This window comes from Pristiophorus japonicus, chromosome 21 (genome assembly GCF_044704955.1).
Source record: "Pristiophorus japonicus isolate sPriJap1 chromosome 21, sPriJap1.hap1, whole genome shotgun sequence".
In the NCBI taxonomy this organism is placed as follows: Eukaryota; Metazoa; Chordata; class Chondrichthyes; family Pristiophoridae; genus Pristiophorus; species Pristiophorus japonicus.
This window is the reverse complement of record NC_091997.1, coordinates 6,761,972-6,775,968: the sequence shown is the minus strand read 5'-3', so window position 1 is coordinate 6,775,968 and position 13,997 is coordinate 6,761,972. Positions and strand designations below refer to the sequence as shown.

Sequence of the window (13,997 nt, the reverse complement as noted above, 5' to 3'; positions counted from 1 at the left end):
ACAAGTACCCCCAGGTCCTGCTGTACTGCAGCACTTTGCAATCTTTCTCCATTTAAATAATAACTTGCTCTTTGATTTTTTTTCTGCCATAGTGTATGACCTCACACTTTCCAACATTATACTTCATCTGCCAAATTCTTGCCTACTCACTTAGTCTGTCTATGACCTGCAGCCTCTATGTCCTCCTCACACATTACCCTCGAGGTCTCGAGCCTAGTGGTCCTGGCGGAACCCAAACTGAGCATCTGTGAGTAGGTTATCGGTGAATAAGTGGCACTTGAAATCGCTGTCAATGACATTTTCCATCACTTCGCTGATGATTGAGAGTAGACTGATGGTGCAGTAATTGGACGGATTGAATTTGTCCTGTTTTTTTTTGTGGACAGTTTTCCACATTGTCAGGCAGATGCCAGTGTTATAGCTGTATTGGAACAGCTTAGTTGGAGATGCAGCTAGTTCTGGAGTATGTGTCTTTAGCACAACAGCCGGGAAAATAGTATTTGCTGTATAGTGCGTTCAGCCGTTTCTTAATATCATGTGAAATAAATAGAGTTGGCTGAAGACTGGCTTCTGTGATGGTGGGAATCTCAGGAGGAGGCCGAGATGGATCATCCACTTGGCGCTTCTGGCTAAAGATGGTTACAACCGCCTTGTCTTTTGCATTTGCGTGCTGGGCTCCACCATCGTTGAGGATGGGGATGTTCATGGAGCAGCCTCCTCTTGTCAGTTTAATGCAGGACTGCAGACCTTTGATCTGATCCATTGCTTATGGGATCCGTTGTTTAGCATGCATGTAGTCCTGTGTTGCAGCTTCCCCAAGTTGGCACCTGATTTTTAGGTATGCCTGGTGCTGCTCCTGACATGCTCTTCTACACTCCTCATTGAACCAGGGTTGGTCGCCTGGCTTGATAATGGGGAAATGCCAGGCCATGAGGTTACAGATTGTGGTGGAATACAATTCTGTTGCTGCTTATAGCCCATAATGCCTCATGGATGCCCAATTTTGAGCTGCTAGATCTATTCTGAATCTATCCCATTTACCATGGTGGTGTCCCATTCACAATGGAGGGTGTCCTCAGTGTGAAGATGAGACTTTGTCTCCACAAGGACTGTGCGGTGGGCACTTGCTCCCAAAACTATCATGGACAGATGCATCTGCGACAAGTAGATTGGTGAGGACGAGGCCAAGTAGGTATTTCCCTCTTGTTGGCTCTCTCTCTACCTGCTATAGACACAGTCTGGCAGCTAGGTCCTTCAGAACTCGACCACTTTGGTCAGTAGTGGTGCTACCGAGCCACTCTTGGTGATGGACATTGAAGTTCCCCCACCCAGAATACATTCTGTGCCCTTGCTACCCTCGGTGCTTCTTCCGAGTGATGGTCAACATGGAGGAGTAGTGATTCATCAGCTGAGGGAGGGTAGTGGGTGGTAATCGGCAAGATGTTTCCTTGCCCATGTTTGACCTGATGCCATGAGACTTCATGGGCTCCGGAGTCAATGTTGAGGACTCCCAGGGCCACTCCCTCCCGACTCGATACTACTGTGCCACCACCTCTGGTGGGTCTGTCCTGCCAGTGGTACAGGATATACCCAGGGATGGTGGTGGAGGAGTCTGGGACATGGGCTGAAAGGAATGATTCTGAGAGTATGACTGTCAGGCTGTTGCTTGACAAGTCTGTGGGACAGTTCCCAATTTTGGCATAAGTCCCCAGATGTTGGTGAGGAGGACTTTGTAGGGTCGTCCGGGCTGGGTGTGCCCTTTGTCGTGTCCGAAGCTGGTGCCAAGGTCGAAACCGGGTGCTCCGTCCAATTTTATCCTTATTGTTTCTTGTAGTGGTTTGTTACAACTGATTGGCTTCCTAAGCCATTTCAGCGGGCAATTGAGAGTCAGCCACATTGGTGTGGGTCTGGAGTCACACATGGGCCAGACCAGGTAAGGACGGCAGACTTCCTTCCCTGAAGGACATTAGTGAATCAGATGGGTTTTTATGACAATCTGGTAGTTTCATGGTCATCATTACTGAGGTTAGCTTTTTATTCCAAATTTATTTAATTAACTGGATTTAAAATCCAGAACTGTCGTGGTGGGATTTTGAACTCATGACTCCAGATTATTAGTCCAGGCCTCTGGATTACTGGTCTAGTAACATAACCATTGAAAATCTGTACCCTGACTCCAACCCTCCCACTTCCAGGTGTTACGGAGGTGGGACAAGAGGCAGGCAGCAAACCTGCCCCCAGGAGGCGTGTTGGCAATTTAAGTATTTTAATGAGGCTGGCAGCCTCTGATTTAACTGGCTCTGCAGGTTTTACAGGCCTTGGGAAAACCCGACAGCTGAAATGAGGCGAGGACAGCTTCACGGAGAAGCTAAGTGCCTTCACACCACTGCTTGTGAGTCAGGAGGAGCAGGAGTGCTTCCCGCTGGCCCCTCAAACTCTCTTTTCCCCCCCCCCCCCCCCCAAAAAAAAATAAAGGCCCCTGGGTCCCATTGCAAGCGGGGAAATCCGAACTTCCAGCTATACCATCTGAAACTCTACCACCCCGCCTAAGTAACCCCCAACCCTGTAAATATCCCCAGGCCATTGTCTCAATGTTTTCCCCATCACCGATGTTCAGCTGACTGGCTAGTAGTTGCCACGTTTACCCTTCTCTCCTTTAAATAGGGGTGTAACATTTACAATCCTCCAGTCCTCTGATGCCATCCCCATATCCAAGGAGGATTGGTAGACTATGGTCAGAGCCTCGGGAATTTCCACCATTACTTCCCTCCGTAACCTAGGTTGCATCCCATCTAGACTGGGTGACTTTTCTACTGTGCAGATGGAAAACCTTTTAAGTACATCCTTGTTATCTATTTTTATCCTATCCAATATTGCTACTGCTTCCTCCTTTACTACTGCATTGGCAGCATCCTCGTCTCTAGTGAAGACAGATGCAAAATACTTATTTAATATCTCAGCCTTGCCCTCTGCCTCCACAAGATCATCTTTTTAGTCCTTAATCAGCCCCACTTTTCCTTTGGCTATCCTTTTTACTATTTACCTATTGCTGTACACATCAGTGTGAATTTTTCCATTTCCCAGCACTCATTGTAATTTCTTCAAGTGAGGATGCCAAGTTATGAGCAGGTTTGCATTGTAAATCTGAATGTTTTGAGTTGATTTATGACTCTCAACTCATTTGGTATGGAACCCTTAATCCAGCAGAAAAATTAAGATTTTCATCCCTCTATTCTGGACTGGATTTTGAACACCCTTTTCATCAAAGAAAAGGAATTCCTTCAATTGAAATCCATTCAGGATGTTGTCTCCTGAAAAGAAATTGCATATTTCCAACAGAAACCAGTAAGGCCAATAAACGCCGGCAGTGTAATTTCTAACCAGAATGTAAACTATGTATTTTTTGCAGGACTTGGCCGAGAAACACCAAAAGACATTACAGTTGCTTCGCAAGCTGCAAACAATTATTTTAGATGATGAATTGATTCAATGGAAACGTCGTCAGCAATTAGCAGGGAATGGTGGTCAGTCTGAAGGTAGTTTGGACGTGCTTCAGTCATGGTAAGAAAATTCACATCTCAGTAAAATGCGATTGGTATGATTCAGCAAACAACGATGTTTCAAAATTGTAGAACTGCATGAAAGCATGTGCACTATAACAGATTAGATGTGTGCTTGTAGCTGTGAACAGGATATTTTACACACAGCATGTTTTTAATATTTACATTCTACCTCTTATTTTTTAAGTTTGTCATTTTGTTTCTCCTGTCTTTTAGATTAACCCAGGCAATGTGCTATTTCCCAGACAAAAGGTTGGGCACATGACTTCAGTTCCCAGGCAAAGAGTTGGGCATGTGACTTAGTTCCCAGACAAAACTTGGGCCTGTGACTTTAGTCCCCAGAGGATTGGCCATCCTTCTATTGAATTCACCACTCTTGCCTGGAATACAGGAAATTGGGTGGCGAAGCTTGCTATTGTGCTCTTGCTCACTTTTTTTTCCCCCAATCCGCACCAGCTGGGAAAACTGTCGGTCACACCTACCCTGCCTGGCGCTTGTGTAAATGACTCCAACTAGATTCTTTCTTTGAACGCTCCAGCACATCATTCCTTTCCAGGGATGTAACAGTACCTTTGATCAATACGGCAATTCCCACATCCACCCTCATTTTCTTCCCCTATCCCTCTTGAATACATTATAGCCAAGAATGTTACATTCCTATTCCTGACCTTGTTTGAGCCAGGTATTCAATTTGCCACGACATCATCACCACATGTGGCAACGTGTGCACAACCTTTATTTGCCACGCTCCGTACATTTAAGCGCATGCACACCAACCTGCTTTGTATCTTTCCCTTATTTGATCCTCCTTTTTGGACTGCCCCACCACATTAGTTTAACCCCCCCCTTGGCTGCACGAGTTAACCTCCCCACGAGGACATTGGTTCCAGCCCCATTCAGGTGTAACCTATCCACCTTGTACAGGTCCCTCCTGCCCCAGAACTGATCCCAATGCCTCAGGAATCTGAAGCCCTCGCTCCTACACCATTTTTCCAGCTACAAATTAACCTTTAATTTGCTGTTCCTATACTCGCTAACACATGGCACTGAGATTATCATCTTTGAAGTCGAGCTATTTAGTTGTCTTCCTGGCTCTTTAATGTGGGTGGAGCATCTCAACTCTTCTCTTTCCTATGTCATTGGTTCCAACATGAAAAATGACTTTCAGCTGCTTCCCATTCTCTTTCTCTCCTCCCCCCCACCCCCCCCAAACAGAATGACCTGCACCTATTCCACGGCATTCTCTACCCTGGCACCAGGGAGGCAATTCAAGTCTAAGGTTACAGAAATGTCTGTCTATCCCCTGACTATCAAGTCCCCTATGACAGCTGCATTGCTAAACTTTGCAATCATTTGTACCACAGTTCCATGGAGTTGTTTTCACTGCACTGCCTGCCTCGTATTTCTACAATGCCAGATGGCCACACACCCAATCTCCTGAACTCTGGGACTGGAGGGTGACCACCCCCTGTAACAATTCCCTGGAACAATCCCCTGGAACATGCGATCCACAAAACTTTGTCTCCCACGATAATGCCACCAGCCGCTCCTCCAGTGCAGAAACTCTGAGCTCGAGCGGCTGGAAGCTCCTTCTGCACATGTGCTTGTCCAGGACACGAGAAGCGCCCTGGCGTTCCCACAAGGCACTGGGTGCATTCACTACTGATCTCAGCTGCCCTACCATTTTCCCAAAAGTTGAACAGCTACCTAGTGTAACGCAATCACTCAATTATATTCTTACCAGTCGAGCCTTCTGGTGCCATGATAGTAATTTTCATACCAACTCTACCTTTATTTTTGGATAGTCTTGGATGCCCAATTGCAGGCTATCCAAAAAGTAAAAAAAATACAAGCTATAATTACAGGTAATGCAGTCTGTCCTCTTTTTTTTTATATATAGTGCGTTTGTTGAAATGTTGATAATGGGGTATGATGATGCCGCATGGTTCTAGTGGATAGTTAAACAATCAACCGCAATTGAGGGAAAACACTCTTTCAGTACTTACATTTGACGATTTTGATGTGTACTTTTGTCAACCTGGAGTTTAGAAGAATGAGCGGTGATCTCATTGAAACATGCTAGAATTCTGAGCGGGATTGACAGAGTTGATGCTGAGAGGTTGTTTCCTCTGGCTGGAGAGTCTAGAACTAGGGGGCATAATCTTAGGATAAGGGGTCGGCCATTTAAAAACTAAGATGAGGAGGAATCTCTTCACTTGGAGGGTTGTGAATCTTCAGAATTCTCTAACCCAAAGGGCTGTGGATGCTGAATCATTCAGTATATTCAAGGCTGAGATAGACAGATTTTTGGACTCTAGGGGAATCGAAATATGGGGATTGGGCGAGAAAGTGGAGTTGCAGTTGAAGATCAGCTATGATATTGAATGGTGGAGCAGGCTCGAGGGGCCGTATGGCCTACTCCTGCATCTAATTCTCATTTTCTCTTATGTTATATTAGCTACCGGAGGTTTCTACAGTTAAGTATCATATTCTTTGACAGGAAATTCATTTAGCAAAAATAATAAGTTCATTGAAACATTGTCGTATTCCATTTACCTGCTTCTAGAATTGTTGCATTGTTAAACAGTGATGCAATTATAATGGTACGTAACCATTAGAAGTGTCATTTTTTTATATTTACTATACTGTTTATTGGAAAACTTGTATTTGTAGGTGTGAGAAGCTAGCAGAGACAATATGGCAGAATCGTCAGCAGATCAGGCGAGCTGAGCACCAAAGGCAGCAACTGCCCATCCCAGGCCCAGTGGAGGAGTTACTTACAGAGCTCAATGCAACAATTACAGATGTAATATCTGCACTAGTCACAAGGTCAGCAACTTTAATAGAACTGTGTGTAATAATTCACTGTAAACACTGCTTAAATGTACATTCAGCTCTACATGCTTCACCCACCAAATAACCAAGCATCTAATACTTATATTATGGCTCGAGAAATGGCAAGCAGATGCTGTATAGTATCATTTTAATTCAAACAAATTCTCATTAAAATCAAGCTGTCCTAAAATCTGAATTCTGACATACAAAAAAACATTTGTGTAGAAAGTAATCTCCACAGCCAGAGATTGTCAGTAATACTGTTAGCTATTGTAATATCAGCATGATAATTTTGGAAAATATGCTATTCATGGTCATAAACTATTTTATATCATTTAATTTATGAAATCGGATTAAATGCAGTGTTTAAGTAGAACAGATTGCACTATAGTTTTTCATTTTTGTTTTATACAGCACCTTTATTATTGAGAAACAACCCCCTCAGGTTTTGAAGACTCAGACCAAGTTTGCTGCCACAGTACGCCTATTGGTAGGAGGAAAGCTGAATGTACACATGAACCCACCCCAAGTGAAAGCAACCATCATCAGCGAACAGCAGGCCAAGGCTCTTCTGAAAAATGAGAATACTAGAAAGTAAGGCAACTCCTAACATGAACCATTTTTTTTTTTTCATTTTTCTTGCTTTAATATTCAGTGCCCCATATATTGGGCTAGATTTTCCCCAACAAGTTTTGTCGGCGCACTGACCTCAAGCGCGCCGACTTTGCGCGCTGGAAATGGTGCTGGCAAAAACCCGCCCCATCCTGGCCGCTGCGTGCAGTGCCCGGAGTCCTGGCGTGGCGTCGATGTTGAAGTGGGGGGGGCGGAGCCAAACGCCTGCGCCGAAAACACTGCCGGCACCTTCGCGCATGCGCAGTGGTGCCGGCCCCGCCGTGCGCGCATGCGCAATAGACAGAGATAGAAAGAAAACTTGGCTCCAGCAGCTGCAACTTCCCTCCCCTATCCCAGGCCGAATGGCCTCGCACACAGGCTGGCCGGCTGCCTTTCCTGGGTAGACCTTCTCGGGTGGCTCGGCGGGCTCTCTTTCCCTCCCCCCACCCGCCCCACATGAAACGCAACTCCAGCAGCTTCTCGGGTGACTCGGCAGGCTCTCTTTTCCCCCCCCCGCCCCGGGCCGCGATTAAACGCGCTGCAGCTCCAGCAGCTGCAACTTCTCCGGGGTGTCGTCCCTCCCCTATCCCAGGCCGAATGGCCTCACACACAGGCTGGCCGGCTACCTTTCCTGGGCAGACTTTAAAGATAATGTAGGATTTACTTTTTTTATTGTATTTGGTTTGAGCTTTTCCTTAATGTTTGCTGCTTGTATGTTGAGGTCCTCTCCAGTTCCCTTCCCTCCCCTCCCCTATTCTTGCCGTAATGTCTGTTGAATGTGTGCTACTTTTTCTTAACTGCCCGCAAGGTTTTTCAGAGTTGGCCACATACGCTGACCTAAGTGGATCTGGAGTATGTTTTTGCTGGCCAAAGTGGCATAAATGGCCAAAACTGACGTAAGTGTCTGGGAACGCTGTCTTTTGTAAAAAAAAAACTGACCTAAAAAAAAATCGTACTTCACTGACTTGCTCTGGAGCAAATATTTTGGGGAAAATGGCATTTTCTAACTTATGCCAGAAAAAAACAACTTACTCCAAAAAAAATTGATGCAAGTCATGGCCAAAATTGGGCCCAAATTGGCCCAGAAGTTCCGTTTTTTTTGGAGCAACTTGATTTTTCTGGAGTATCTTAAAAATCCCCATTCTGCACATTTAATTTGCGCCAGTGTAAGTAAGTGAGTTAGTTGGGAATTATTTGGGTTTTTTTCAAAAGGGGTGTTACTCGCCATCTACGCCTGTTTTGGTCATTTAAGCCAGTTTGGACAGCTAATAGTTGTTCCAAACTAATTTAGGCCAGCGTATGTGGCCGCTTATGGCCGCACAGAAAACCCTTGCGGAGAGTTAAGAAATCAGCGCAGGTAGTCAGAGATATGGGGAGGGTGGCGGGGGGGGGGAGGGTGGCGGGGGGGGGGGGGGGGGGGGAGGGAAGCGGAGAGGACTTTGCAAAGCACTAAATACCTTCACAACAACTAATACAGATCTTGTACTGTAACTTTTGCATAATTTACACATTCCATTATATAAAGCTTCATAAAATATGCACATTTTAATATCATATCAGAAGACACAGGGTTTCATAAAACCATTCGTGAATCAAATATTTTGCTAGCAGGGCTATATTAATGCAAGTTGTTATCTTGTGTCATCACACCATCAGGTAGTGATCGTGAGTGGTGCAATGATAGAGTAATACAAATGGCCTTGTCATCGGGTTAGGGAGCGGAAAATCAACCGGGGTTCCAGTTCCTGGTCGTTATCCATTGAGCCTGCTGGAACTGTTCTATGTGTAGAGGTCAGGTGAAAAATGGAACAGGCTGTGATGTCCCTCGTGGTCACATTGCCTGCCTTTCTCCGATTGTCAAGGTTCGGGCTTACACATGAATGCACGGTGGTCACTTGCGCAAGGTACCTGAGGGTGCACATGCAGTTACTCCCCAATAAGGCACCCGTGGGTGCTGATGGAATGTTCCCAACAGGGTATCTATGGGCATCCATGCAGTTGTTCACTAAGAATTGGTGGGATTTTTAAAAAATTGACCCAAGTCATGATTACTACCTAAACAAAAGCCACGACCAGATATGTGCTGGTACTGAGAGACCAAACCTAAGGAAAGTTTTCTCTGGTCATTCTCACCTCTTAACAGCCAGTTGCATTGTGCCATTGATGGAGACTTTTTCTAAATAATTTAAAGAAACTTTCCTCTCCACCCCCCCCCCCCCCCCGATCAAAAATCTCCCCGCACCAAACTGTTTCTTGTAGCCCTCAGCACGGGAAGACAGCGGCCAGCCTGTGCGGCAGGCCACTCGGCCCGGGATAGGGGCGGGACGCGTTGGGTCCCATGCTGCAATCACAATCATGGGAGGAGCTACTGCGCATGCGCGAATGCTCGACTGCGCATGCGGACAGCTGCCGCCACTCTTTTAGGCACAGGGCCCTAGCTCCGCCCCCCCCCCCCCCAATGGACTCGCCGCGCCAAGCCCCGGGAGTGTCGGCAGTGGGGCCAGAATACGGGGATATCTTTTCGCCACCGTTTTTCACGTAAGTGCAACAGAAAAAACGGAGGGCCAAATTTGGGCCCATAGAACCCAGAATTCAATTTGCCCTTTTCTATCCATTTACAAATTAAAGATATTTATCTCTGCTCCTAGATCTGTGTTCCTCAGTTAAACCATTTAGGTTATTCATCCCTTCATTGCTTATACTATTGCATATTTCTCTGCATTGAACTGTATTTGCCTCGCCTCCTGCAGTCTTTCTTTAAATTTGCCATAGCCCCCATATCTGGTATCAGCAAACTATATTCAAATCATTTAATATAAATGGAAGCTAGATAGGGTCCAGGACAGAATATCGGGGCATGCGAGCGCACAAACTGAAAAGCATCAATGTATTCTTATTCTTTACTTGTCCCCCCAGTCATCCCTCTATCCATGCAGATGTGGCCCCATTACTACCATTTCACTTTATCTTTATAAGAAATCTGTTATGTAGGACCTTCTCAAAACACATATATACAACATCCATTACATTCCCTTTATCTATGCATTCTAATTTCATCAAAAAATTTATTGTTGAGCTTAACCTGCCCTTTACAGATACATGCTGCCTGATCCTAATTGACTCACGTCCTGTGTTGTGTTCTAAAAGTTTTCCCATAATTCAAGTGAGACTAATTGGCTATTAGTTTCTGCTTTATACCTCCCCCCTTTCCTGATTGGGGTGTAACATTCACTATCCTCCAGTCCATTAGCACAATTACTGTTTTCCAAGGATTTCTGAAAAATTATGAGTTGTGCCTCAATTATTTCCTCCCAAAGCTACTTTAGTATTCTGGAAAGCAAGCCATGCAGAACCGGTGAATTTTCTACTTTTAGTCCCATAAACTTGTTTTTAATAAAATTTAATTTTGAATATTTACACCCAGTAGTGGCTCTTCTACATCCTCAGTCTCAGTTTAAAAAAAAAAAGAGGTGGAATATTTATTAAGCATTGTTTCACACTCAAGGTTAAGATATTCCTCTTTATATCTAATGGTCTCATCCTCTCTTATTGTTCTACTTTTTTCTTAGCCCTCCTCATGGTCTTTGCTTAATTTCTGTACTACTTATATTTCTCCTATACTCTTTTATAGATGTTTTGCTTTTAATTTCTGCATGCAACAATCTTTAATCTCTCAGATGATACTTAAGAACATGAGAATATAAGAAATAGGAGCAGGAGTAGGCCCCTCGTGCCTGCTCCGCCATTTAAATATCATGGCTGATCTGATCATGAACTCAGCTCCACTTCCCTGCCTGCTCCCCATAACCCTTTATTTCCTTATCGCTCTAAAATCTAAAATTTTACCAGTACCTTAAGCGTCAAATTGAAATATCTTCCACTGCTGGTCTATTTGAGCTCCCATTTTCCTAACTAACTAATCCGGTCTCGATCCCCTTTCATTCTAAAATGAGTAACTTCGAGTCCAAGACGTTTATCTTCAACTCCTCTTTTTCTTTATCTGTCTTCAATGTGAACCTGATTAGGTAATGGCAACTATTTCCCAAGTGATGTCCTGTTTTGTAACCCAAAACCAAGTCTAGCACTGCATCATTCCTTATTGGACCTGTGACAGGCTGATTAAGGAATCAGTTATGCATGCTAATAATCCCCTCCCCAGTTTGACCACAAAGATTTGTTTTACCTCAGTATGTATTGGGTTAAAGTCGTCATTATTGCAATTGTTACCACTGCAAACTTTTATAAATTTCCTACAAAACTCTTCCTCCCTTTTCCCATATTTAGTGATCGATAGTGTATTCCCAGTTTGGTATCAGATCTCTCTTATTATTTCTTAACTCAACCCAGACAGACACTCAGCAGTAGCACATATAAAAACGAATTTTCCTGCTGTAACCATGCCCTTAATTAAAAGGTTTCCCCCTTCTCCCTGTTTTCCTTCTCTTAACTCTCCTGAAAAATGTATAGACTGAAATATTTATTGGCACTCTATTTCTGTCAAGGCTACAACATTATGTCCGTTCTAATTGGTCGCTCCAGTTTCTCACCTTTATTTCTATTGCTTTAGTATTTGCACAAAAGCACTGAAACCCTAACCCACTCATACTTAGGAATAAAAAAGAAAGAGTACTATTTCCTTCACCATCCTTCTATAACTCTCGCATGTGCCTCGGGTACACCTATCTATATCTCCATCCTCAAGCTTGCTGTTTTAGACTGCTTTCCTTCTACACACTTACACTCAACCCCTCATCATTTCTAAGTTAAGTCTTTCCGGCCCAACCACCTCAACCCAAGCTTACACCTACAGCTGTATTTTTGGTGTTGGTTCATTGGCACCAGTTCAGTTTAGGTGCAGTCCATCCATCTCGTGCAACCACCTCCTTTTCAAAATGAGTTCTACTATCCGACGAACTTAAAACCTTCCCACTTTTACCACTCTACCAACTACCCATCCGTCTGCCTGATCCTCCTCCTGCCTGTTTGATTTAGTACGTTTCACAGGCAGTGTTCCCGAGAACATTCCCTTTATGAATAACTTCTGGGGACCAATTCAGAAGCAACCCGACTGCCTCCCTTCTAACTACATCTTCTGGCTCTATTTTATTTTGTCTCCTCCCCGGTCCTTCTCTTCTTTAGCTTCATGTCCAGACTCGCTCATGCTGTGTACTGTGTAATGAATTTCTGAAGCTTCTACTATGAATCAGCCCATTGAATCATCTCAATTTCATGAAAAGTGATATCTGCATTCATTCCCTAGCCCTGTTCAAATATGCTTTCATATTGCATTTATGCATTTCACTAAGATGCATGCTCACTCAAATGACCTGATCCTTTATCTTTAAAAAGTACTCTATAGTTGAAATGCATTGTGTCTCGCCATTTGGTTTTACAGAATTAAATGCAAGCAACATTTTGGGGAGAGGTAGCAAGTTGGAAGTAATGGATTATTGAGGCTTTATTTTGGAAAAGAACAGGACCCCTCCTGTTTCCTTCTTTAATTCACATTTAAATCTAAACCAATTCTAATTGGTATGCCTTGCAATAATAAAGGACTTAGGAGAGAAATATATCAGTCACACTACACAAAGAAGGCCTTTTTCAATTAATTTGACCATTGGGTAATATCTGCAGCTCAGATTGCTAGTTTAATTACTGCCACTGCAACACCTGATATTTAATTTTAATAAAACTTGGGGTGGTTTGCTGTATTGCTGCACTGTTTTTATGAGTGGGAAAAGGCTCCTTGAAGTTGGTGGAAAATTGACCACAGTTATAGACCATTAAGGAACATTCTTGCTTACTTGCATACAGGGCAGTCTGCTGCCCCCTTTTTCCTCACAATGGTCCAAGCAGGCAGTCAGGTGTCACTCCGTTCTATAAATGTTGGTACTGTGCAGCATAACACATCACTAATCTGCAGTAATGTTTTTATTGTAGCAGTTCGAAAAGTAAACTAGATTTTTATCCATTTGTATCTCTGGCAGTGACAGCAGTGGTGAGATATTAAACAACTGTTGTGTTATGGAGTACCATCAAGCAACGGGAACCTTAAGTGCTAACTTTAGAAATATGGTAAGCAAAAAAGCCTTAATTACGATTAACGGAGTTTGCATTGCAGTGCTCATGAGCAATTGGGGTTGGAGGCTGGAAGCCAGCATTACACTATCAGATCTCAACCCAAGCACATAAATAATTTGTGGTTTGTTCTGTGTGCCATGTGTTTGTTCAAAGCCATTCTTTGTTACATGTGTTATCGGTGGTCTACGCTGCATAGTGGTAAATGCCATGATTGGTTTCTCTGTTTGAAAAGTCTGTCAATGTGAAGAAAGTGTGACGGGATGGGGCAATAGGAAGTCAGTGGGAGAAAATTGTTGGGAGATTAATTTTTTTTGAAGTGAAATCTTAATTGGGAAACTCAGTCAAAATGAAAGTGTACATTTAGTTAGATGTAACTAAATGGGGAGCGAATTTCTGATCGGCAGTATTAAGTGTTATGGCTGCGTTCCGTGTTTCTTTTGGAATTTATTCTGTGCCCTCCACTTCTTCGTAGTCTCTGAAAAGAATCAAACGTTCTGATCGACGTGGAGCAGAATCAGTCACGGAAGAAAAATTCACAATTCTTTTTGAATCACAGTTCAGTGTTGGTGGAAATGAACTAGTGTTTCAGGTTAAGGTATGTTGTACACGTAATTTGCTGAGAGATTTAAATAGTATAATTATTTTATGCCATTGACTGCATATAAGTACTTAAGGAGGTGGCCTTGGAAATAGCGGATGCATTGACAGTCATTTTCCAACATTCCATTGACTCTGGATCAGTTCCTATCGAGTGGAGGGTAGCCAATGTAACCCCACTTTTTAAAAAAGGAGGGAGAGAGAAAACAGGGAATTATAGACTGGTCAGCCTGACCTCAGTAGTGGGTAAAATGATGGAATCAATTATTAAGGATGTCATAGCAGCGCATTTGGAAAATGGTGACATGATAG

General features: G+C 43.6%; 1 protein-coding gene across 5 annotated transcripts in view; it reads left to right on the top strand.

The window, feature by feature from the left end:
• The window catches only part of LOC139233791 (signal transducer and activator of transcription 5B-like), a 183,008-nt gene that overhangs the window by 149,421 nt on the left and 19,590 nt on the right, over window positions 1-13,997 (top strand). For all 5 annotated transcript variants that reach the window (XM_070864320.1, XM_070864322.1, XM_070864319.1 and 2 more), the window contains 5 exons: window positions 3,410-3,561; window positions 6,234-6,389; window positions 6,810-6,989; window positions 12,995-13,082; window positions 13,561-13,683. In XM_070864320.1, the coding sequence (XP_070720421.1) occupies window positions 3,410-3,561; window positions 6,234-6,389; window positions 6,810-6,989; window positions 12,995-13,082; window positions 13,561-13,683 (699 nt within the window). The remainder of the gene's footprint in view (window positions 1-3,409; window positions 3,562-6,233; window positions 6,390-6,809; window positions 6,990-12,994; window positions 13,083-13,560; window positions 13,684-13,997) is intronic.